We start from the raw sequence: 26423 nt of genomic DNA, 5'->3' as shown, positions 1-26423 counted from the left end.
CCTTGTTATTTGCTGAGAAGAGTAAAAAGGAAATGGAGGATCTGGCCACAATTTTCCAATTCTGAGACAAAAAAAAATTTTGTCTTTGAAAAATAGTCTTGATTACTTGGAAATCTTTCAGTACTATATTGTACATTTTTCAGTAGAATTTTAGATTACATTGCTCTGCATTGTGAAGTCTCTAATTGTAGACATTAATGAAAATCTCAAACGGTCACAAATATATTAAGTAAATTTGAAATGCAAAGACTATTTTAAGCAATGACATGATCCTTCCTGTTTCACAAGGTGCATATTTTCATTTCTAACATTTCGCAAATAGCAGAATTTGCTTCAATTGAACCACCACACTTGTTGGTACATTTGTTGTCCTCCATCCATGCATTGCATGAAAGTTTTTTCATATTGCATTTACTTTAAAGTAACGCGCTGTCATTCTCTATCCTTTTATGAGTGGGAACAATTTCTCCCCACTTACCTTGTGCAAATCTCTCATCATTTTAAAACTTGTCTCAAATTTCATCTCAGCTTCTTCTCACCAGGCAAAGATGTGCAAGTGATTCGTCATCGTAAATTGCCCTATAGTGTCCAACAATGTGCAGGCCAGAGGGGTTTATTATAGTTAGTGTGGGGTTATGACGGGGGGGGGGTTGGATCTTGGCAGGATGCTGTTTGGAGGGTGCAGACTTGATGGGTCGAATGGCCTTTCCATACTGTAGGGATTCTACAAAAACTTTCCCAACCCCTCACTCCATCCTCATGATTAAAATTTCTCATCCCTGGAAACATTCTTGTAAATCCCTTTGCACTCTTTCCTTTGCATTGATATCCTTCCTGAAATGTGATGCCCAGAATTATACATATTCCATTTGTGATATAACTCGTCTTCTGCATGTTCAGCATCATCCTTGTTCTTGTCGTCTATGCCTTTATTAATAATTATGAATGCTTTATTATCTGCTCTCTCCACCTTTTATGATTTGTGCACTTACACACCAAGGCATTTCTACTGTTGCACACATTCTAGAGTAGTGCCCTTTTACTTTACATTGACTCCCCATGTTCTTTCGACTAAAATATGTCGTCTCTCAATTCCCCACATTGAACTTCATATGTCATCAACTGTCCACTCCTCCAACCTGCCAATGCCCCTTTTGAAGCTCCACACTGTTCTCTTCACAGTTACTGGGCTTCCAAGTTTTGTACTGTCTGCAAACCTTTTAATTTTTCACTGCACACCAAAAATGTAGATCATTAACATATAGAAGCAAAACAGCAACCCCAGAAACCTCCACTATAAATTTTCCTGGAAGCTGAGAACTATCCATGAACAGTCACCCTGTTTGCTATGCCTCAGCCTGTTTTTTGTATCCATATTCCTTCTGTCACTTTTATTTCATGAGCTCTTATTTGCGCACAAGACTGTTGCGTGGCACTGTATCAAATCCTTTCGGAAGTCCATTAACAGCTTGTGAAATGTTTCGGTTCGCTTGTCAAACAAAAAAACTCCCAAGTTAGTTAAGCATGCTTTTCCTTAAGAAAACCACATTGAATTTCCTTAACACACATTTCTCCATGTGACTATTAATTCTATCCTGAATTATTGTTTCGAGAGGTTTCCCAACAACAAAGTTAACTGGGCTGATACTTGCATCATTTTTTAACCAAGGCATAATGTGTGCAATTTTCCAGTCATCAGTACTCTGAATGCAATGAAAACTAAAAAATTGTCAATAATACCTGCAGAATTTCCACTCTTACACCTTTCAGGACCGTGGGACACATCTCATCTGGTGTTTTATCAACTTTACATACAGACAGCTTATCCAATACCACCTTGTCAATTTTGGACCCTTCTAGTTCATGAAATTCCTTCTCCGTCACCATGGCCTGGGTAACATCTGTTTCCTTAGTAAATAAAGACAGTTGCAAAATATAAATCCCCATAACCTTGTGCCTCCAAGCTATAGTCTCCCAACCCCGCATAGCTTGCTTCTATATTCTTCCCAAGGTCCACAGACGGGACTATCCAGACAAACCTATTTTTTCTGCCTGCTCCTGCCTTACGGAACTCATCTCCTCCTACATTCTCAATGTTTTTTTCCTCCCCTTGTCCAGTCCCTTCCACTTACATCTGTGATTCCTCTGACGTTTTATATCAGTTTCAGACTTTTCAGTCAAGGGCTCCAGCTGCCTCTTCTTTTCCATGGATGTGCAATCCCTTTATATATCCATTCCCCATCGAGATAGTCTCAGGGCTCTCTTCTTCCTGGAAAGACCTGTACTGTCCCTGTCAACCACAACCTTTTTCCACTTTGCCAAGCTCGTCCTCACTCTCTGAACAACTTCTTCTGTTTTAACTCCTCTTTCTTCAGGTCAAAGGATGGCTATGGGTACCCAAATGATCCCCAGTTATGCCTGTCTCTTTGTGAGGTACATGAAATATTCCTTGTTCTAGTTCTACTCTGGCCCCCATCCACAACTCTTTCTCCAGTACATCTATGAGATCATCAATGCTGCTTCTCTCTCTTATCTGGAATTGGAAAAGTTTATCAATTTTGCTTCCACCCTGCTCTCACCTTCACCTGGTTTATCTTTGACTTCTCCCTTTCCTTTACTTGGTATCTCTGTTTCTATTTCTGGGCAAAATCAGAAGTCACATGACACCAGGTTATAGTCCAACATGTTTATTTGAAATCACATGACGAAGGAGCAGTGTTTCACCCCAGTACAACACATCTTTCACGTGAAGCAGCACTTTACCTGCACTTCATTCAATTTAGTCTACTGCATTTTGCTGCTCAAAATGTGGTCTCTTCTACACTGGGGAAACCAAGTGTAGACTAAGTGACCATGTTGCAAAATGCCTATGTTCTATCTGCAGAAAAAACCCTGAGCTTCCAGTTGGCTGCCCTGTCTCGGGCTTGCTGCAGTGCTCTAGCGAAGTTCAGCACAAGCTGGAAGAGCAGCACTACATTTTCCACTTGGGAACTCTACAGCCTTCTGGACTAATATTGAGGTCAACAATTTTAGTGTTTGAGCTACCTTACCCGAACCTCCACACATCAGACCTTGTCATCACGTGGTCTGCTATTACACTCAACCCATTATTAGCCCTCATTAGCAGCTATTCATTCTCCTAGGCTGACCATTATCTGCTCCTTTGACTGTCCACCTGTTGCCTCTCTTTAGGCTGTATCTCTACCTGACATTTACTCTTTTCCTCATCCCCTCACCCTATCTTCTGCATAAAAAAAATATTTTCCAAGTTCTGAAGTAACTTTACTGGACCCAAAATGTCAACTCTGATTTCTCTCCACAGATGCTGCCAGACTGCTGACATTTTCCAGCAATTGTTTTCTGTTGCTGAATACTTTTTTTTTTCCTGATCAACCTGTTCAGGGACATTATTGCATACCCTGGGAGGTAATTATTGAATCCAGATCTCCTACCTCAAAGATAGGGATACTGCTACTGTGCCACAAGATCCTCTATCGAGTTATTAACTGAATATTTTACATCAACTGTGTCCACATCCAAAGATGTGCAGGTTAGGTGAATTGGCCATGCTAAATTACCCAGATTGTTCACGGATGTGTAAGTTGGGTGCATTATTCAGCGGTAAATGTGGAGTAATAGGTTAGGGGAATGAGTATGGGTGGGTTACTCTTCGAAGGGTGGGTGCGGACTTGTTGGGCCAAATAGCCTGTTTCCACATTACAGACATTCTATGATTTCTTTCATGCTTTCATGTGCAAATCACTCACATTTTTGTCTCTAATTAGCACACCTCTTTTTACTACGCTTTTTCTATTTATCTACCTATAGAAAATTTGGAATTCCTTTTATGTTAGCTGCTAGTGTCTTCTCTCTTCCTGTCCTCTCTCACTTGTTTTTCCACCTCTTTTCTGAACCTTGCCTCTCAATTATAGTTTTTACTTGACATCTATCATGGGCCCAGTTTTTCTTCTTTATCTTAATTTCTATTTGTTTTGTTACGTGGATCTCTGTATTTGTTTGCCCTACCTTTCCCTTTTGAGAGAATATCCCTTGATTGTGCCTGAACCATTTCTTCTTTTGAAGATAATCCATTATTCAGCTACAGTTTCTACCCTCCTGTCCATAACCTTTGATTTCAGTCTATCCAGCCCATCTATGTATTTGCCCTATTCAAGGCAATCATCCCCAAATAATTATTATGACTCTGGATTTCTACTGTCATCCTAAATCTTATAACACAATCATCACTGTCCCTAAAATATTTTCTCACTGACATTTGATCGACTTGGTCCACATCATTCCCAAAGTTCAGGACTAGCAGTGACTCCTTTTTTTTTGTTGGTCTGGACATATACTGCTGTCAAATTCTGCCAGCCATAATCTAGGAATGTTTGCCTTCCTCTCCTTTTCCATTAGTCCCAATCTGCATTCTGTCTATCATAACCACACTATAATTGCACCTCTCTATAATTTCCACACAGATGTGTTTATCTATATCCTTTCCACTAGTTGGTGGCTGAATAGACTACACTAAGCAATGTAATTGCACCTTACTTTTTCTTCTGTCAGTGACAAGAGGGAGAGGGTGAATTAAATTATTTTTACTTTCCTTTTTCCCATCCATAACAGAGTTTTAAAATTTTCTTTTGCTGTTTCATTTTCCCTTTTGAACCTAATCAGGTGTGTTTTCCAAAATCTTGTTTGTGAAGTTCAATTTTAAAATGACTCTGAGTAATATATGTTAAATTAAAACAAAGTAGACTGTATTACTGTATTCAAAACTCATGGGAATGGTTCATAACATCCACTCTAATACAAACACATCCAAGAAATGTAGAAAAGAGAAGAGAAGTTACAAATTACTTAAAGTCAAAGATGTCAGAATTAGTTTGTGAGTTAATGAGTCCAGTGAGTCAATGCCCTGTAGTGGTTCTTTTATTTGTGCACCAAAGTCCGTTTCACAGGAGAATAAATGCTGTTAAATCTCTGATGACTGTACAGTACTTGTAAGTTAGGAATTGATTTGCTTTGCAGGAAACATACAAGATTTATTCCTGGGACGTTTGAGAGGAGTTGTGAAGAGAAACAAATATTAGCTAAACCTGGAGTTGCTTACTTCCCTTGTGTTCCAAGCAGATTGACTAAAGACATCAAAAACTGTACAGTTAAAGACAATCAAACAACCCAGAACATGCACAGAATGTAGAATTAGAAGCAGCAGTAGGCCATTCTGCATTTTGGACCTGCTTCATCATTCATAAAATCATGGATGAGCTATTTTTGTTTTGTTTTCCATATTTCTATCTACCCCAATAAGCTTAGCTTATTGTTAGGCAAGGGAACACCATCTTCTGAGGTAGAAAGTTTAAAAAGTTGCACAACCCTAAAGAAACTTTTTCTCCTCATTTGTGTTCAAAGGATGACCCATCTTTTTAAACCGGTTCTCCCTCGTTCTGGACAAGAGGAAATATTCTTCAATAATGCAATCAAGACACCCCTCATTCTTCTAAATGCCAGTGGAAACAAGTCCAGGCTGTCCACTGTTTCCTTATAAGATGACCCATTCATACTAGGTAGCAAAGTCGTAAGCCTCCTCTGAAGCCCATCCAAAGCATTTATATCCATTCTTAAGTAAAGGGACCAAAATTGCACACATTATTCAAGACATAGTCTCACCAATGCCCCGTATAACTGAAGCAGAACATCCTTCCCTTTATATAAAAACAAAATATTATAGATGTTGGAAATCTGAAATAAAAATAGAAAATACTGGAGAGGGTCAGGAGTCTGACAACATCTAAAGAGAAGAAACAGTTAACCTTTTAAGTCCCATATGACCCCTTCAGAACTGCTTCAGGATAGTTCTGGAGAAGGGTCCTATTCGGTTTGAAGTATTAGCTCTGAACAGATGCAGCCAGAAATCCCTATCTTTACATTCAATTCTTTCTCATGATAAAGGATAGTATTCCATTCATCATCATCTGTGACTGAGGTTTCTGGCTTAACTCACCTCAATTTTTGACTTTGATCGCTTGGCTGAAAATTATGCTTTGTAGCAAATGTCTGTGGAATTATGAATAGGTTTAACAGTCACCTTTTTGAACAATGATACTGCATGCCGATTCAAAGGAACAAAGTGTTTTATGTTTTAAATGTGAATCCTGTATTGCAGATAGATTAGGACAATATTGTTCAGTTTCAGTGGGGAGTTTCATCACTTGAAATAGCATTGCTCTTTTTTGCATCGCAAAGGGTATAATCCTTATGGGGTAAAGAAGAATTATTGCTTTAATTAGCCAGACTAATTATATGGGACAAAAATGAATTATTGTTTTAATTAGCCAGACTGAATTTTGTTTACTTAAATTGATGAGCCTTTGTGATTCGAAATCAAAAGAATAGATGAATGGATTTAACTTACATTATTAATAACAGTCCTATTTTTCCTCAATTTATGACAAATAACGAAGAGGCATTCTCTGAAGAATTCCTCTGTTATACAATGTCTCTCTATGTACACAGCAGTTATTTAGGTCATTATCATAAATACCTTATGTTGTCGGCATATTTATAATAAAGGCATGTCTATTTATAAAAGATGATAATACCCTCCAAGAAAATTGTAATCTTCAGGAGTCTTCACTAAAAACTGCATCTGACAATTTAGGTTACACTCTGAGTTTTGAAAGAATGTTGGATAATATTGGAATAGTATATATGCAAATCCAATCTTTGCTGCAGTAAGTGACACCAAGATCAAGTTCGTTAAATCAGATTTCTAAATGCCAAAAGTTTATAAATCTCATTAAGGTTTAAGAACAAAAACATGAAATGTGTAAATGCCTTTCAAGTTGAAAAATATTTCAGATTCTGTACAAATTGCTTTCTTTAATTTATGTGAGGTGAAGTTCTGCTTTAGCACTCCCATTCCTCAAGGACAAATTGTAAAATTACAGTGAATTCATTTAACCTTTGTTCCTACATGATAAACCTAGGCCGATTGCTACTATAGGATAACATATATCCATTCCTGGCTTTGGAGGTGATCCAGAAGAGGTTTATAAGAATGATCTGGGGTATGAAGGGCTTGTTATAGGAGGAGCATTTGAGGACTGAGTCTGTACTTTGAGTTCAGAAGCATGATGGGAGAATCTGATTGGAACTTACAGGACATTGGAAGAGTGGATGTGAGATGATGAGGACAAGATGCAACCTCAGAGTGAAGGGACAATCCTTGAGAAGTGAGATGTGGAGGAATTTCCTCAGCCAGAAGATAGTGAATCTGTGGAACTCAATGCTGCAGAGGGCTGTGGAGGCCACGTTATTTTGCGTATTTTAGAAAGAAATAGGTTCTTCGTTAGTTGGTTTAGATTTCCTACAGTATGGAAACATTTGGCCCAACAAGTCCACACTGACCCTCTGAGGAGTAACCAACCCAGACCCATTTCCCTCTGATTAATGCATATAACACTATGGGCAATCTAGCATGGCCAATTCACCTGACTTGCACATCTTTGGACTGTGGGAGGAAACCCCTGTAGACACAGAGAGAATATGCAATCCCCACACAGACAGTCGTGTGAGGCTGGAATCAAACCCAAAGCCCTGATGCTGTGAGGCAGCAGTACTAACTGCTATGTCACCATGCTGCCCTGCATAAGAGATCAAGGATTACTGGGAAAAGGCAGGATAATGGGGTTGATAAACATATCAGCCATGATTGAATTGTGGAGCAGACATGTGGGCCAAAAAGTCTGTTCCGTTCCTGTGTCTTATGGTCTCATGTTGTTCTAGTGACTCCATTAACTCTGATTAGGTTCTGCAGCACATTTCATTACTTTACTCACCAACATTTCTTGTTATAATTTATCCATGTTTGACTTAATTATATTCCTAATGCGATTCATTAAGCTATTATTTTGAATATTATTGACATTGTATTTGTTATTTATTAGAGAGACCTGTGTTTCACTTTTAACTTATGACATGATTATGCATTCAAGATTTTTACATTTTCAACAAGCTAAAGGTTAGAATTTTGGAACAAGATACTTTATTAGCTCTGTATTTGCATTGTGACAAGTATTTATGTACATGAAAGGCATGCAGAAGTGGTTAATTCTATTTTTGATCTTCCTCCTGATCTCTGCAGTACTCCACCAGCTTCATGGAATAGTATCTGGCTCATTTGCTGACATAACAGATTGTGTATGGGGAAGAAAAAAGTATTATTTAGTGTGTAATACAATTGTAAGATGATAAAGGTTACCCTGATCATTGACAGTGTTTGTAATAATTATTTAATTTAAAAATTTAGAAAATGCTAGAAATGCATAATAGATCCAGCAAATCTTTTCTTTTTAGACACTGACCACTTTCAGCATTTGTTTTGTGATTGGCTTGATCTTTTGTTCTTTCTATTTCCTCTTAAATTAGGCGGCAAGTTTAATTTTTTATTTATTCATGATGCTCAATACCAATTTAGCATCTTATCTAAAAATTGGTGCCTCCAACAAATGAAAACTTGAACACGTAATCCAGCATGATACTTCAGGGATATACTTAAAAAAATTGGTCTCAACCTTCATCTTTTGAGTTGCAAGTGTTCCCAATGAAACTATGGCTGATACTAATGACCTAAAGAATAAATCGCCTTTTGAAGGATAAATAAGATCTATTCAAAGAAATCAAAAGATACTGATTTTTGCCAGTGGACTAGAATCATGGAAAATTATAGGCACCCCGTGTAATTGGAATGAAAGCTCACAAATGTGGAATAGAATATCAAGAAAAGAAAATAGACCTGTATATCGACTGGAAGAGATTACTGAGTAAAGGGAATAAAGTGGGAGAATGAAAAAACTCCAAAGAAATCACTGAACCCCATCCTCCTCTTGTTAGTGGCAAATAGTCTGTCTAAGGCTTTCAGAGCAGTTTGAAAAAAAAGCTGGATTTTGATATTTGGTTTAATGTGAGACCATTTTTAGTTGTCTGCTAAGACTAAAGTTTTTTGGGAGATTAAGGAAGGGGGAGAAGTGTTGAGTTTACAGATCTTATTAAATTATGCATGTTTTGCTGAAATTATATTGGAGTGATTTAGCAGCCAGAGTCAGGGAATGAAATACATCTAAAGATTTAATAACTGACCTACATTCCCAATATTTAAATACTTTGCTGTTAAAGCGCCAGAAATTAAAATCCAATAAGTTTTTTGTCTTTGGTCAGGGAATAACAGCACAGAATAATAGTTTTTGTTGCTGAAGCACATGCTAACAAAATTAAGTCTGACATACTGACATATGTCAATATTATTGACATGGATTATTGGTGCAAGAGTAGGCCATTCAGCCCTTTTGAGCCTGCTGTGCCATTCAAGATGACCATGGCTAATCAAACATCTCCATACCCTGTTCTTGCTTTCTCCCCTTAGCCCTAAGATCTATATCTAACTGTTGCCAAGAATTCCACACACTCAGCTGGGTGCAGGAAATTCTCCTCCTATCAGTCGTAGGACTGGACTTCCTGGCCATGAGACCATTCTTCCTGCATTTACCCTGTCTGGTCCTCCTAGAATTTTATAGGATTCTATGAGATGAACTTTTTTTTTAAAGCTCTAGTGAATATAATCCTAAGAAATCCAGTCTATCTTTATATTGTCAACCCTGCCATTCCAGCAATCAGACCAGTAAACTTTTGTTGCACTGCCTCCATAGTCTCAGGTAAGATATGATCTCCCTGAACAATTGAAGTAAGAGATCCCTGTTCCTGTAGTCGAATCCTCTTGCTATGAAGGCCAACATGCTATTTACTGCCTTCACCACCTTCTGTACCTGCAGGCTAACTTTCAGCGAGTGGTATACGAGGACACCCAAGTCTTGTTGACCCTTCCCCTTTCCCTTCTCCAAGCAATTGTCATTAAGATAATAATGTGCTTCCTTGTTTTTGCTACCAAAGTCGATAACTTCACATTTATCCACAGTGTACTTCACCTGCCTTGCATTTGCCTACTAACTAAACTTGTCCAAACCACACTGAAACATCCTCCTCCGTTCACCCTCCAAACTTGGAGATTTTACATTTAGTTCCCTCATCTATTATTAACACATACAGTTAAAAGCAGAGATCCAAGCACTGATCCTATGGTACCCTACTCGTTACTGCTTGCTGCTCAGAAAAAAAAAGCCCATTTTTCCCTCCTCTTCGTTTCCTGTCTGCCAACCAGTTCTCCAACCATTTCAGTACACTGCCCCAATCCCCTGTGCTTTACTTTTACATGCCATTTTCATGTAGGATCTTATTAAAAGCCTTCTGAAAATCCAAGTAAACCACATTCATTGGCTCTCCCTTATCAATTCTACTAGTTACATCCTCAAAATTCTAAATTAAGTATGATCTCCTTTTCATAAATCCATGCTCATTCTCAGATTCTGCTTCTGTTTACCAAATGCTCTCCTGATAAATCTTTTATAACAGACTCTAGCATTTACCCCACTCTCAATGTTAGGCTAACTGGTCTATACTTCACTTTTGTCCTCCACTTTTTTCAAATAGTGGAGTTACATTAGAAACCCTCCAATTCATAGGAAGTGTTCCGGCATCTGTGGAATCTTGAAAGTTGGTCACTTATACATCCACTTTCTGGGTGCACTTTATTTACATTTTAATCCTACAAATTACCCCAATAACATTCCTCTACTAATACTGATTTCCATTAGTTCCTCCCTCTGACGAGATCCTGTGGAACATTATTCTGCCCTCTTTTGTGAAGACAGAACCTAAATATGTGTCAAATTGGTCTTCAATTTCATTGTTCCCCACGATATCTTTCCCTGTGTCTGACTGTAAGAGATATTTTGATATTATTATTGAAATCAAACAACACAATATTGAAAAACTAATATTTTTAAGGAATGTGAGACAGCCTTTGAGTCAGATAGTTTGGCAAAGTCATACCCATGCCAGAGAACCTAGGCAGAATTTTAGACATGGGTGGAGGAACTAAGTTGGCCAGCTGACAGGCCAGCAAGAAACCCTTGCTCCACAGCCATAATGTGCTGCTGTCTGGAGCTGCTGACCAATACGAATGGCTGACAGCTCCACAGTTCTCACAACACTGGTTGCTGTTGTGTCTGCAGCCAGTGCTAAGAATGAGGCTCAGTAGAACCTCGGGACAAGATAAGTAAGGGACATTATGCAGGGAGGGATAGATCATTCTTGGAAATGAGGGTGGAGTGATGGATTTTAGAGTCGATGCGGGGAATCCATGCAGAAGGCATGCTCTGGTGCTGGGCTGGTCCCTGCCTATTTTAGGTACCATTTTGCTAAAAATCATACTCTGCAAAGACATGTAAAATCTAGCTGCTTGATGTCTGCATTCTATTCTTCTCCCTCTCATAAAATCCACTTTTTGGAATGATTAAATTGCATATCTCTTTTCAAACACAAGTGATTTGGCATTCACATTCACTTTGTAAATTAAATGGTTGGATTTTGTATGTTTAGCAATGTGCCAAATTTTATGAAGTAATCAATGGAAGTTTTGGTCTTCGTATTTTCAATCGATTTCAGTATTTTTAAGAAGAGTTCCTAATTAGTTACGATAATCACATTTTTAGTTCAGAATGAATGAATTTATACTACATTTATACCAATGAGGGAAAAATAATCTTCTTGTTTGTAAAGGTCTGACACAGTGCAATGCTGCAAGATAGACTTGCAGGCTTCTTCCAGGAAAGTATATTGATGAAGTATCAGATGCTCTTGTTGGGTTAGGACTAAACTCAATTGTTATTGGGTATGTTGTTGACACACTATTTTGTTCCAAATAAGAATTCAGGATTATTGATTTTCATCACGAGGAATATTGAAAGGAATAAAGAAATATTGTGCTTTAGAACATATCAATCTGATCCTGCTTAATGATGTCATGTAGGTTGTGAGACACGGGTGGCTCAGTGATTAGCACAGCTGCCTCTCAGCACCAGGGGCCTGGGTTCGATTCTAACCTCGGGTGGCTATCTGTGTGGAGTTTTCACATTCTCCCTGTGTCTGTGTGCCCTTCTGCTAGGAGCTCCAGTTTCCTCCCTCAGTCCAAAGATATGCAGGTTAAGTGATCATGCTAAATTGTCAGCAGTGTTCCAGGAAGGGGCAGGCAGATGGGACTAGTTTAGTTTGGGTTTATGTTCAGCATGGACTGATTGGACTGAAGGATCTGTTTCCGTTCTGTCTGACTCAAAGTGCAGTCTAGGTGGTTAGCCATAGTAAAGTGGATTGTGGGGATAGGTGGGGGAAACAGTCTGTGGGGGATGCTCTTCAGAGGGTTGGTACAGAATCAATGGGCCAAATGGCATAGCATGGATTCCATGATTCTAAGTTATTTCAGATCTTGTTATGAAATAGAACAGAAACATTGATCGGAACCAATAGTCTCTGCACTTACTTTTATTTAATTTTTCCAAAAAGAATATTTGAAAAAACGCTTGGAAGAATATATGGCACGATTTCCAAAAGTCAGGATTGTACGGGCCAAGAAACGAGAAGGTTTAATTCGAACACGTCTACTGGGCGCCACAGTGGCAAAAGCAGAGGTCATAACCTTCTTGGATTCACACTGTGAAGCAAATGTGAATTGGCTGCCCCCATTGCTTGGTAAGGAGCAAAATCACAACCTTTATCACCCTTGGAGAAAAGTTGTGATCGTTTGGTCTTATTAATTTAAAACTGATTCATAAATTATGAGATGTTCCACAACATGATCCTTTGAATTGTATATACCCCATCATTATTTTTTAATTTGAGCCATGGTAGGTTTTTTAAAACAAAATTAATAATATGTAATTTGTCTCTTTAGTGCAGTACTAAATTAGGTAACATCAAAACCAGGTATCTTGAAGTTAATGCTTCATCTTTTGTATCATGTTCTAATGACCTTTGTGTACTAATGATCATGAAATTAAGTTGACTGAATTTGAAATTTGTTCACAGTGGGACCTGAGAAGCAGAAAGGTATTTTATTTTTAAGTGGGAGGGTCCAAGGGGAATTGAATAAGCATGCAGAGAAACTGAAAGGAAAGATGGAAATATAAACTGTAAAAGGGGAGTATAAAGATTGTGGTTTCGTACTCCCACAATACCCTTTTTAAATTTGTAACTACTCTACACCCAAATTCTCAATGACCCCCCCCACCTGGAAAGGAGGAAAGTCATTTGGTGTAGTCTCTGTAAGTGATATCAGCTGATCCCTAATACAAGAGTACATGTGCAAACAAGTTTAGAGTTCGTGGAAATAAGGACCAAGGTAAACAGCTCACCACAGTGCAGTGTCCAGGCTTGCTCAAAAGAATGGTTACTTCTTCTCAAAGTCCTTGTTCTCTTGGATCTATTCATTCATTCACTTTATTTGAATTATGATTTGCTTTTCATTGAATGTGGTATATATTTTGTCATATTATGAATGTCTTTCAATTGAATCCTCTTCAATATTTCAGATAGAATTGCTCAGAACCGCAAAACAATTGTGTGTCCTATGATCGATGTTATTGACAATGACCATTTTGGATACGAGACGCAGGCTGGTGATGCCATGCGAGGAGCATTTGACTGGGAAATGTATTATAAACGTATTCCAATACCAGTAGAGCTTCGTAAACCAGATCCAAGTGACCCTTTTGAGTAAGTTTAATTCATTTGAAACATTGGTGATCAACAAGGATAAGGCTGTTGTAAGAGTTAAGTGAACAAAGATTTTTGGTAGCTGTTGTCCTAGTCAGTTCACTTATTTCTTTAAAAATAGGATGTATTTATTTTGCCTGCAGCCTTTCCTCCATTATCAACACGCCAATAATAGTGTGATCCATTTTAAAACAATCGTTACAAATGCAAACATTCATCTTATTCATTTTTATAACCATGCTTGCCTGAAGTGCTCCCGCATGCTCTTCTTTCACCGGTTCTCGGCTCCTATTAAGTGCTGTCCCGAGACCTGAATTGCAACAAGTTGGGTTTCTTGATGTTATACAGACTGAGGGCAGCTGGTTTCTGGTTGTGTCTCTGGGAACCCAGTCTTCCCTTTCCATGTTTGACCACCATGGTGCAGAGGTGAGTGGCCTGATCTGTTGCTGTTTTGAGAGATACTGGCAGACAAGTGAATGCCATTCAGTTGGGCCTAGGATCTTCTCAGCACCTTCTCCTCTTCATTACCATCATCATGTTCCTTCCGCTGCACACCTATTTCTTTGAGATATAAGGAATAAAATTAAGAATAATTAAATTGGAATCAATAAGACAAAGAATGGTTTGGAATCTTCTTTTCATGGGATGTGAGTGTGACAATGTAAATATTCAGTCATTAACCTGACACCAGCAAGATGTCGTCAAGTTTGCCATTTCCCTCCACAGAACATAATGTTTGCCTGCTAAGTCTATGGACACCCCTTTAAAGAGGGTCAAGGGTTTAAAGCTAGAGTTGCATCCTCAGAGGCCTACCAGTAAGCATTTTGCATCTTATTTCAGCAAGAAGGTAAAATAATTGAAAGCTAAAGGTTGAGGGTGTATGCTTAATTCAGCAGCTGCCTAACAGAATGGGAAAGTTTAAGGAAGTTAAAGAAAGTTAAAGTTAAAATCACCCAACGCCAGGTTATAGTCCAATAGGTTTATTTGGAAGCACTAGCTTTCGGAGAGTTGCTCTTTCATTAGGTGGTTGTGGAGTATTACACAGAATTTATAACAAAAGTTTACAGTGTGATGTAACTGATATTATTATATATTGAGAAAGACCTGGATTGCTTAAGTATCTCATCTTTTAGAATTGAAACCAACCTGTTCATTCTTTCATATATAAATCGCAGAACTTCTTTAAAGTTACATTCTCAAGTGAACTTATCATGTCAGCTCAGCTAATGCATTGAAGTTGTGAGGTGCCCTGTATGAGACTGTCTACGCCACAATGTTCAGACTGATTCTAATCTAAAAAAGGGATTTACAAAATCTTACATGAACTCGTGGAGTTTTTGAGCAAAATAACATTTTATTTTGCTCAAAAACTGTATGAATCCATGTAAGATTCTGTATATTCATTTTTTTTAGATTAAAATCAGTCTGACCATTGTGGCACAGTCTCACACAGGGCATCTCATTTTGAGTGCATTATCTGGGCTGACATGACACCAATTATTAAAGTTCACTTGAGAATGTAACTTTTAGAAAGTTCTATGATTTATATATGAAAGCACGGAAACCAACATCTTCATTCTAAAAGAAGAGAGACTTAAACAACCTAGGTCTTTTTCAATATAAAATTTCAGTTACATCACACTTTTTTTGTTACAAATTCTGTGTCTTACAATCTTATACTCCACAAACACCTGATGAAGGAGCAGCACTCTGGAAGCTACTGCTTCCAGTTAAACCTGTGGGACTATAACCTGGTGTTGTGTGATTTTTAACTTTGAGCACTCCAGTCCAACACTGGCATCTCCAAATAAAGAAAGTGTTTTAAGTCTGTTGAGGTGGAGGAAGATAGCACGTGTAAATAATTCATGTGAGGGGAGTTAGGGTATCTGTTGTCATATATTTAAATTCCCTTCACCAGAGGTTTATGACAATGATGCCTTGAAGCATATGATGTTCAATATAAAACTGAAAATACTCGCGTTGGTCTGGAGTCCAGGGAGGTGAAAGAAGTTGGCACACGGTGGCAGTGCCACATAGCTTCAGATAGCACATGCTGTACTCCTGGCTGACTTGGTTGTATCCATACCCAGAAATCTGTACCACTGTTTTCAGTCCCTTTCAGGAAGGTTTGGAAGTGAAAATCACATGTTTGTTGATAGTAGTACGCTCTTCCTTTCTGTCTTTGATATTGCTGCAAAGACTATTGTCATACTTTAAAATTGCCTTTTTAATTTCAAGAGCTGGATGAGTAAAATGTTTTGTTAACTGCCACCAGTTTTTAATTCCATTATCCTAACCATCTGTTGTTGTGGTTCTGTTTGCCGAGCTGGGAATTTGTGTTGCAGACGTTTCGTCCCCTGTCTAGGTGACATCCTCAGTGCTTGGGAGCCTCCTGTGAAGCGCTTCTGCGATCTTTCCTCCGGCATTTGTAGTGGTTTGAATCTGCCGCTACCGGTTGTCAGTTGCAGTGGTCGGTATATTGGGTCCAGATCGATGTGCTTATTGATTGAATCTGTGGATGAGTACCATGCCTCTGGGAATTCCATGGCTGTTCTGTGTTTGGCTTGTCCTATAATAAGTAGTGTTGTCCCAGTTGAATTCATGTTGCTTGTCAATCTGTGTGTGTGGCTACTAAGGATAGCTGGTAGTGTGGTTTCGTGGCTAGTGTGGCACACCAACTAGCCACGAAACCACACTACCAGCTATCCTTAGTAGCCACACACACAGATTGACAAGCAACATGAATTCAACTGGGACAACACTACTATTATAGGACAAGCCAAACACAGAACAGCCATGGAATTCCCAGAGGCATGGCACTCTTCCACAGATTCAATCAATAAGCACATCGATCTGGACCCAATATACTGACCACTGCAACTGATAGCTGGAACTGACAACCGGAAGCGGCAGATTCAAACCACTACAAATGCCGGAGGAAAGATCACAGAAGCGCTTCACAGGAGGCTCCCAAGCACTGAGGATGTCACCTAGACAGGGGATGAAACGTCTGCAACACAAATTCCCAGCTCGGCGAACAGAACCACAACAACGAGCACCTGAGCTACAAGTCTTCTCTCAAACTTTGAAATCCTAACCATATGTTTGAACATTTGTCAGGAAATGTCAAAAATTGGTTTCCTTAATTGACCTTTAATGTGAGCCATTACTAAAATTACATTTTTCCATTTCTGCTTCTTTCCCTTCCTAATTCTTGCTGGAAGTGTTGGCCCATCCATTCTCCAGCTTCAGATTTGACCTATCTGGTCTTCCTGCTCGAAATAATATATGTATGAACTTAGCGAATACACTGCAACTTGTATTTTCACAAAAGGAAGTGTCATGTCTGCCCTGTATGAGAGTTCAAAATTCTACTCATTCCTTTTCGAATCTCCAGCCTGGCTGTACCCTTCTGACTTAGTAATTTCCTCTTCTTTTGTGTTCTCTAGCGTTAGACATCATCTCAATCTTGTTTCATCCCTCTGTTTGACAACTGGTGCATGCTTAATTCAACAGCTTTGCATCTTTCCTACATTCTACTCTGGTTTTTCTGCATGGACAGCTCTCCCCTTGCCTTCAAATTTGTTCTTTTTTTTTAAAGAAATGACCTTGATTCCAATTCCATTCTGTACATTCTCCTCTTCTCATGGCTTATATCAAAGATTAAATACCTGACCCAACACTTCCTGTTTACATTTATATTTTAGTTAGAGCATTGTTATAGAAGTTATCACTCTACTTATTTCTTTCCAGATCACCTGTCATGGCTGGAGGTTTGTTTGCTGTTGATAAAAAGTGGTTCTGGACGCTTGGTGGTTATGATGCTGGTTTGGAAATTTGGGGAGGAGAACAGTATGAGATATCATTCAAGGTAAGCTGCATATTGTGGATACATTTAAAACATTCTCAACTGAGTTTCAGGGTCATATAGTATCACTAAAATTCTAATTAGTATCACACATTAAGCTGCCAAATCTCATAAGGATTAAATATTATTCTACCTTAATTAGAAACCTTTCATAGTTAATGAAAGTGGCTCAGCTTTCCCAAGGTATTGAGTATTTTGGAGCATAATGTCAGCAATTTTCATGTGTGATTTATATTCTTCTAAAATATTCAAGTTATAAGTTTCATTCGCAACTGACGTCTGGAATATTGAGTTACATAACTAGCACAGATTCTAATTATCAGTAAAGACTACACAGAATGGATTTTTTTCTATTAGATGAAGGTTTTATTGTAACTTATGAAAGATCTTTAGAATTTTAATAGAGTAGAGGTGGAATATTTTCACTTTCGGAAAAGTTCAAAACAAGATGTGAATTTTTTTTTAAAATCCTTTAATAAATCTAAGTAAGAATATGAAACTTGCCACAGCATGGGGAAATTAAGGTGACTAGAGTAGATAGATTTAAAGGAAATCTGAATAGGTATGTGAGGAAGAAGCTGATAGTTAGATGAAGAAGGGTGGGCAAAAGGCTCCAATGGTGCCACGTTTCTGCACTACAAAGTCCATTCAACTATCTGATAACTATTATTAACTCAACTATAACCATCTATTTCACTAAGCATTCCAGTTCTAAAGACTGAGTGGAAGGCAAAGTCATTTAATTCTTATGGATTGTTCTCTCTGACCATTTCCTCTCCTATGTCCTACTCCTTCAGTTCTGAATTTGGCAGTAGGCCTGTGTTTCCTCCTCAATCTCTTCGTCTCTGGTACTTTGACAGCACTCAAAGTGTCCTTATCAGTGCTGATTCATCACCCAACAACCTTTTCCATTTGTAGTTGTTCCCTCTTTATTCCCATTGAATGTGGGACATTATGCATGTTTTCTCACTTTGCATCTTTGTATTCTCTCTCGGTCTCTTCCCTGGCAGCGGTAGACACTTGCATTCTATGCTTGCTTACAAATATTAATCCCCATCTGTATGCTTGCATTTCTCTCTCTGTTGCCTCACCTTCTAAAAATCCTTTTGCAAATTCTCATGAGCCTGTTTTGTAAGTGTTAACTAAGTTTTTGTTGGATTATGTTAAAATAATATTGGAATGTAAAATAATGAAATGGGGACCAAATTAATTGCATTTCAACTCTACTCTGTCTGAAGATTACTCTTGATTCTCAACGTCTGTGTGAAATATGGTGGGGTGTTATATAACCTTGAATTCTTGAAGGACATTTTGTTGGCTAGATCATTTTAAAGTAGTGATAGTGTAAATTAGGCAAAAAAGAACAGAGATTGCTGGCAAATCTCAGCAGGTCTGTCAGTATCTGCGTAGAGAAAGGAGACTTAACATCTTGGGTCCAGTGACACTTCTTCACAATTGATTGTGGCTAGGAGAAGTTTTTGGTATAAATGAAAATAAGTGTTGAGGGGAAGGGGAAAGTAAATGATAGGTGAAGAAAGAGCTCAGAGAGAGAGAACAACAATTGGACAGACAAGGGAATGTGGGTAAAGGTCAACCTGGGAGAATGAATCGTTCCTCATGGCGAGCTTTAGTCACTGACAATGGGTTGTGTAGTCGCAGCCCATGTGATGACAAGGCCTGGTGTGAGGGGGTTGGGATAATGCTATGGGAGAAGGTGCTCAGGCCCTAAAGTTACTGATCCCAATCTTGAGTCAAGATAGCAGCAAGGTTCCCAAGTGGAAAATGAGGTGGTGTTCTTCCAGTTTATGCTGAGCTTCACTGGAGCACTGCAGCAATTCTGAGACACAGATTTGGCAGGCAACTGGAAGCTTGGTAATTTTTGTGAGTGGCACATAGGTGTTCTGCAAAGCAGTTATGTTACAGGTTTCACAATGGTTACCTTAAATTTACATGGTTAGTATGTTGTTTCTGACTGGGGTTTCAGGTATGGATGTGTGGTGGGCAGATGGAAGACATCCCTTGCTCGAGGGTAGGACACATCTACAGAAAGCATGTTCCTTACACGATTTCAAGTGGATTTGGCTTGCCCAGAGTAAGTAATTTTCATTTTACAGGTCTGTTAACTTTTTAAACTTTTATTGTGTTAGCTTGTTTGCTTTTAAAAGAAAGTTGAGACCAAATGATATTACCTTGTTTGAAACCCAAGTATGTTTGATGTGCACTTGAATACTGAATTAAATTATGGAATTATTTTATCAAGGTTAAGAAATTTAAGAATTGGCTGATACATTGAAAACACGTGATTCCATGCTAAAAGCTTGTGCTCCTGATCTAGACATGCCTCTAGCCAAGCTTTTGCAATTCAGTTACAGCACTGGCAATATCTAACAAATTGGAAAAATGCCCATCATGTCCAGAAGAAGTGGAGAAAATGGAATCATCCAATTATCATCCTCTCAACATCTGCTTGATCATCAGCAAATTGATGAAAGGTGTCATCTGAAGGATTATAATGCAGTACTGACTCTCAAATTACCACCTCACAGATGTTCAATTCAGAGCCAGAACCACTTGACTCTAGTCCTGATTGCAGTATTGTTCCAAACATAGATTGAATATCTGAATTATATCAGCAGCAGGACACCACTGCAAGAGTTCATTAGGGCAATGTTCTACGCATGATCATCTTTAGCTGTTTCATCAACAACTTCCCTCCAGGTCAAAAGTATGGATGTTCTCTCCTGTTTCCATGTTTCGTTCCATTTGCAACTCAAACAGATAGTGAAACCACATGCTGCAAGACCTGGGCAACATTTTGGCCAGTGTTGATAAGTAGAAGAAAGTATTTGCAATACATAAGTGCCAGGCAATAGCTATCTCCACAAGAGAGAATCCAACTATCCACTTGTGACATTCAACCCTTTCACCATCAATATCCAGGGGGGTTGCCAATGATCAGAAAATTAATTATTTCAGTCACTGCTTTTTTTTTTCATATTTATTCTCAGGAGGTTGGAATCACTGGGTTAGGCCAGCATTTTTTTTGCTTGTCATAAATTACCCGGGAGAACGTGGTGATGAGCCACCTTTCTTGAACTATGAGAGTCAAGGGAAGTAGGTTTATCAACAATACTGTTGGGAATGAAGTTCCAGGATTTTGACTTGGTGACAGTGAAAGAATGGCTGCATTGTTCCAAATCCGGATGATATGCGGCTTGGAGGAAACTTTTAGGTGGTGACTTTCCCACGTGTTTGCTGTCCTTGTCTGCCCAGCTGGTAAAGGTCATGGGTTTGAAGGGTTGCTGTCAAAGTTATTTCAGAGAGTTGGTGCAGTGAATCATGTTGATCTTATACACTGTTATCACTGCAGTGGCTAGGTTGCTAATCAAGTGATCTGTTTTGTCTTGGATGGTATCAAACAGTCCTGAGTTTTGATGGACTGCACCTATCTGGACAAGTGGAGAGTACTTCATCTCACTCCTGATTGTGGATCATGGACAAGCTTTGGAGACTGGGATCAGTGAAATTGAGCGTTTAATTCTTGCTGTGGAATAATGGCAAGGGGAACTGGTCAGTTTGGTGGTTATACATCTGGAAGATCTTGAACTAAAACAGAAAGTGCTGGAGAAACTCTGGCAGCAGCTGTGGAGAGAGAAAGAGATGTAATGTTTTGAAACTAATGACTCTTCTTTGGAACTCTGAGTATATTGGACATAGCAAGAGATGGAGTCATGAAGAGATTTAAACCAAAGGTGAAGATTTTAAATTTGAAGCATAGGGCTTATGATATCAGTTGAGAAGATTGTAACAAGAAGAAACAAATTTAAGATAATCACAGAAGAATTAAAGAGATGTCTTTTTTTAAAAAAACTCCATACTAAGGGAACATAAGATTATAATCATAAACTATTGTTGCTATAGAGTGCAAAGTTTCTGTTTCAAATTTAGTTAGATTGTTCCTAGAAGAGGGCTTTTTTTTTCTGTAGGGCTTATAAAAGACAAGCCAAGAGAGCTAAGTCAATTATTTTACTCAAAATTTAAAGCCTGAATGACCTGTTTCCATAATTTGAGGATGTTGCATGAGGAATGTGGAAAAAGTGGTACCTTTCTATTCCTGTTCAAGGTATAAGGAGGACCAAATAAAACAGAATACTGCAGATGCTGGAGGTCTGAAATAAAAACGAAGTGCTGGGAAAATGGGCAGATCTGACACCAGCAGCAGAGAGAAAAACATGAATATTTCAACGAGTTTTGAGAAGATTTGTAATTCAGGTTGAGGTTCTGGATGTAGGTTTGCTTGCTGAGCTGATAGGGTCATTTCCAGATGTTTCGTCACCCTACTAGGTAATATCTTCAGTGGGCTTTTGGGCAAAGCACTGTTGATAATTGTGGATGTTGGAAAACATGTTGGATGAGGAAAACAACAACAAACTACCATTCCTAGATGTCACAGTAGAACGAACAGCCGATGCGGAACTTCAAACCAGCGTCAACAGGAAAACAACACATACAGACCAAATATCAAACTACAGAAGCAATCAACATTTCAAATCCAGTACAACAACTTCAGCATTGAAGAAGAACTTGGGTTCTGATAGAAATGTTGATTCTGTTTCTTTGTCCACAGATGCTGCTAGATATCCTGAATTTCTCCAGCTCTTTCTGCTTTGGTAATGAGGAAAATCAGACTGATGCAAGCCAGTTTTCCCTTCATCAGGAAACTCTTACTGCCTCATTTTTTGTTTTAGTTACCAACTTACATTTTAATACCTGTCCTGAGCATTTTTCAAATTACTTCCTGAATTTCTCTTCAATTGACAGTACATTTTTAAGCTGATGACGCAACTCCTTAAACATTAAAATAATGTGTATTACTTTGCTTTCACCACAGATGATGGGCACAAACACCATCTCTTGTTTTTTGTAATAAAAACAATCGATGAACTCTTCAAAGTGCCTTTGGCTGTCTGCACAAGTGGTAATCAGCTTAAGCATTTAACAACAATCTTTGAAGAGGCATCTATCTTGTATGTTTTTCTTTTGGTCAACAAGTCCATTTAGATCCAAATTAAAGGATGAGAACAAGTTCGGTTCGGCACTGGTCCCTGTTAAGTCTTGTGCCATCCTACATATCGGTTTGGCATGATGGATTTGTAATGGCAGAGGATGTGTCACAAGAAAGTGCAAAGTTTCCGAATATAATTATGATAATAGGTTGGGTTGCAACATCAACTCATAGAGTCACAGAGGTGTACAGCACGGAAACAGACCCTTTGGTCCAACTTGTCCAAGCCAACTCAATTTAGTCCCACTTGCCAGCAACTGGCCCATATCCCTCCAATGCCTCTTAAATGTTGCAATTGTACTAGCTCCACCATGTCCTCTGGCAGCTCATTCCATATACTTACCACCCTCTGTGTGGAAAGGTTGCCCCTTGCGTCTCTTTTATATCTTTCCCCTCTCACCCTCAACCTATGCCCTCTAGTTTGGACTTCCCCACCCTTGGGAAAAGACTTTGTCTATTTATCCTATCCATGCCCCTCATGATTTTATAAACATCTATAAGGTCACCCCTCAGCCTCCGCTCCAGAAAAACAGTCCCAGCCTGTTCAGCCTCTCCCTATAGCTCAAATCCTCCAACCCTGGCAACATCCTTGTAAATCTTTTCTGAACCCTTTCAAGTTTCACAACATCCTTCCGATAGAAAGGAGACCAGAAGTGTACACAATATTCCAAAAGTGGACTAACCAATGTCCTGTACAGTCGCAACATGATCTCCCAATTCCTGTACTCAATACTCTGACCAATAAAGGAAAGCATACCAAATGTCGCCTTCACTATCCTATCTACCTGCAACTCTACTTTCATGGTGCTGTGAACCTGCACTCCAAGGTCTCTTTTTTTTTCAGCAACACTCCCTAGGACCCTACCATTAAGTGTATAAGTTCTGCTAAGATTTGCTTTCCCAAAGTGCAGCACCACACATTTATCTAAATTAAACTTCATCTGCCACTCCTCATCCCATTGGCCCATCTGGTCAAGATCCTGTTGTAATCTGAGGTAACCTTCTTCGCTGTCTTCTAATTTTAGTGTCATCTTCAAACTTACTAACTGTACCTCTTATGCTCACATCCAAATAATTTATGTAAATAATGAAAAGTAGTGGGTCCAGCACTGATCCTTGTGGCACTCTACTGGTCACAGCCTCCAGTCTAAAAAAAAACCTCCACCACCACTTTTTGTCTTCTACTTGTGAGCCAGTTCTGTATCCAAATGGCTAGTTCTCCCTGTATGCCATGAGATCTAACCTTACTAATCAGTCTCCCTTGTCGAACCTTGTCGACGCCTTGCTGAAGTCCATATTGATCACGTCCACCGCTCTGCCTTCATCAATCCTCTTTGTTACTTCAAAAATCTCAATCAAGTTTGTGAGAAATGATTTCCCACGCACAAAGCCATGTTGACTATCCCTAATCAGTCCTTGCCTTTCTAAATACATGTACATTCTCTTCCTCAGGATTCACTCCAATAACTTGCCTACCACTGGCAGCAGACTCACTGGTCTATTGCTCCCTGAGTTGTCCTTACCACCTTTCTTTAATAGTAGCACCATGTTAGCCAACTTCCAGTCTTCTAGCACCTCACCTATAGCTATCGATGATAGAAATATCTCAGCAAGGGGCCCAGCAATCACTTTCCTAGCTTCCCACAGAGTTCTAGGGTACACCTGATCAGGTCCTTAGGATTTGTCCACTTTTATGTGTTTCGAGACATCCAGCACTTCCTCCTCTATAATGTGAACATTTTTCAAGATGTCACCATCTATTTACCTACATTCTATAATCTTCCATGTCCTTTTCTGTTTGAAGTTAATTATTAAATCAGATTTCCTTTCCCCTGTTAGTAGAATTGTAAACCCAGTTTTCAAGTATAAATTGAGCAAATGTATGTTGCTTGTTTTGTAAATATAGAAGTCACATATATAATTTAAATGTTTCTATACTTCAAAGAATAGAATTCAACAGTGATGTAGTCTCAGGCTTATTTTGGGTTAAGACCTTTGTTGGGATTTTTAAACACATTTTATTGAATTTTAATGATTATAATGGGAATAGATTTAACTGTTTCCATCTCTGTGTGTGACTGATTCACATTTTGAACAAAATGTTTGTGCTTACCAATTATTATGTTTGAAATCAATCAGCAGTCATAGTTGGGTGAATTGAAGTTTGCATCCAGAACGAGCTATTGGTGAGGACTTCAGATTAACACATATTATATTAAGATGAAAACTGGGGGCTGGAGGAGCTTCAATTTCAATATGACCGATTACTTTGTTCAGGTATTTCCACGTGTCTAACCTTTTGGATAAGAAGTTGGCAGTTTAAGAAAAGCTCTCCTAAACTAGACATTGTTCTGTAAAGCATCAGTAGTTTGCCGTCCACTTTTATGTACACTCAAACAGATCCCTTGAAGGACAGAAATGATAACAGAGCAAGGAAACAAAAAAAATTTTCTGATTAAAACTCACCAAAACAGAAACTCCAGATTCCAACTGATTACCAATCCACATTGATAAAAACTTCTCATCTCCTAGCCTGCTTGAACTTCAGTAATTCTAACCAAACGTATTTGCAATGTTTCAAGTTAATTATTTTCATAATCAAAAAAGGGACCAATAACTTGTCATTCATATAAATTTGTTTGTATTATAGAATTTGAAACGAGTTGCTGAGGTGTGGATGGACGAATATGCAGAGTATCTCTATCAACGAAGACCAGAGTATAGACACATTTCTGCTGGTGATGTCAATACACAGAAAGAACTGAGGACTTCCCTTAATTGCAAAAGCTTTAAGTGGTTCATGACTGAAGTGGCATGGGATTTGCCTAAATTCTATCCACCAGTGGAACCTTCAGCTAGTGCCTGGGGTGAGGTGGGTATGCAAAAATTTATAAAGGACTATTATCATTGGCAGGTGTAGATAGGTGTTGGCGAAGAAAAGATTGTACAAGTATGAGATGTTTTGTGAGGCCATAACCGTAATGGAAACAAGTATCTCAATAAGTATATGCCTTGTATGCATAACCACAGCAGGCAGTTTGACAGTAGAAACCTTTGTCTCAGTAACACTATTGTTTCCTGAACTGGTGACTAGGTAAGAAATAACAGATTAGTAATAGGTACCAAGAAAATATTTGAGTGAAGTAGTACAGGTAATAGAAGACCAGATGATGGCTTGGTAAACCATTGCAATGCGGAACTGAATAGTTACATAGATGCAGAGTGAAATGTATGGTAAATGTTTTTCTGTTTTCCTTGTGTAAGAATTACAGAAACCAGGAGTGATGAGTTAGAAGGCTATGAAGCAGTACAAGAGTGTTACATGTCAGATGGAATTATTTTCTGAACAGATGCCAGTGGAACTTTAACAGTGAATATGAAGATAAAATTGCAAACAAGATTCCACCAAAGATGGTGATTTCTTCCAAAAGCAAAATACTGCAGATGATGGAAATCTAGAATAAGAGCAGAAGATGCTGGTGAAATTCATCAGTTATAAAACTATCAGACATAAGAGCAGAAATTAGGTAATTTGGCCCATCGAGTCTGCTCCCTGCTATTTGATCATGAATTCGTCCAATTCAACCTCACTGATCTAGCATCCAAATCTGACCTAGTCCCAACTGCGAGCATTTTGCTCATATCCCTCTAAATCATCCTGTTCATATATCCATCCAAATGCCTTTCAAATGTTATATTCTACCTGTTTCCACCACTTCCTTTGGCAGCTTATTTCACACGTACACACCCTTGGGTCCTTTTTAAATCTTTCCCCTCTCACCTTAAACCTAATGCCTTCTAGTTTTGGACTTGCCTGCT

At 38.7% G+C, this 26423-nt stretch overlaps 1 protein-coding gene across 2 annotated transcripts in view; it reads left to right on the top strand.

The window, feature by feature from the left end:
• The window catches only part of LOC140492053 (polypeptide N-acetylgalactosaminyltransferase 10-like), a 92634-nt gene that overhangs the window by 54532 nt on the left and 11679 nt on the right, over positions 1-26423 (top strand). For both annotated transcript variants that reach the window (XM_072590716.1, XM_072590718.1), the window contains exons 5-9: positions 12463-12648; positions 13488-13671; positions 17425-17542; positions 19524-19631; positions 25255-25476. In XM_072590716.1, coding sequence (XP_072446817.1) covers positions 12463-12648; positions 13488-13671; positions 17425-17542; positions 19524-19631; positions 25255-25476 — 818 coding nt within the window. The remainder of the gene's footprint in view (positions 1-12462; positions 12649-13487; positions 13672-17424; positions 17543-19523; positions 19632-25254; positions 25477-26423) is intronic.

Source organism: Chiloscyllium punctatum, chromosome 20 (assembly GCF_047496795.1).
Source record: "Chiloscyllium punctatum isolate Juve2018m chromosome 20, sChiPun1.3, whole genome shotgun sequence".
NCBI classification, from domain to species: domain Eukaryota; kingdom Metazoa; phylum Chordata; class Chondrichthyes; order Orectolobiformes; family Hemiscylliidae; genus Chiloscyllium; species Chiloscyllium punctatum.
The sequence above is the reverse complement of the archived record's forward strand: the minus strand, read 5'-3'. Positions and strand labels throughout refer to the sequence as shown.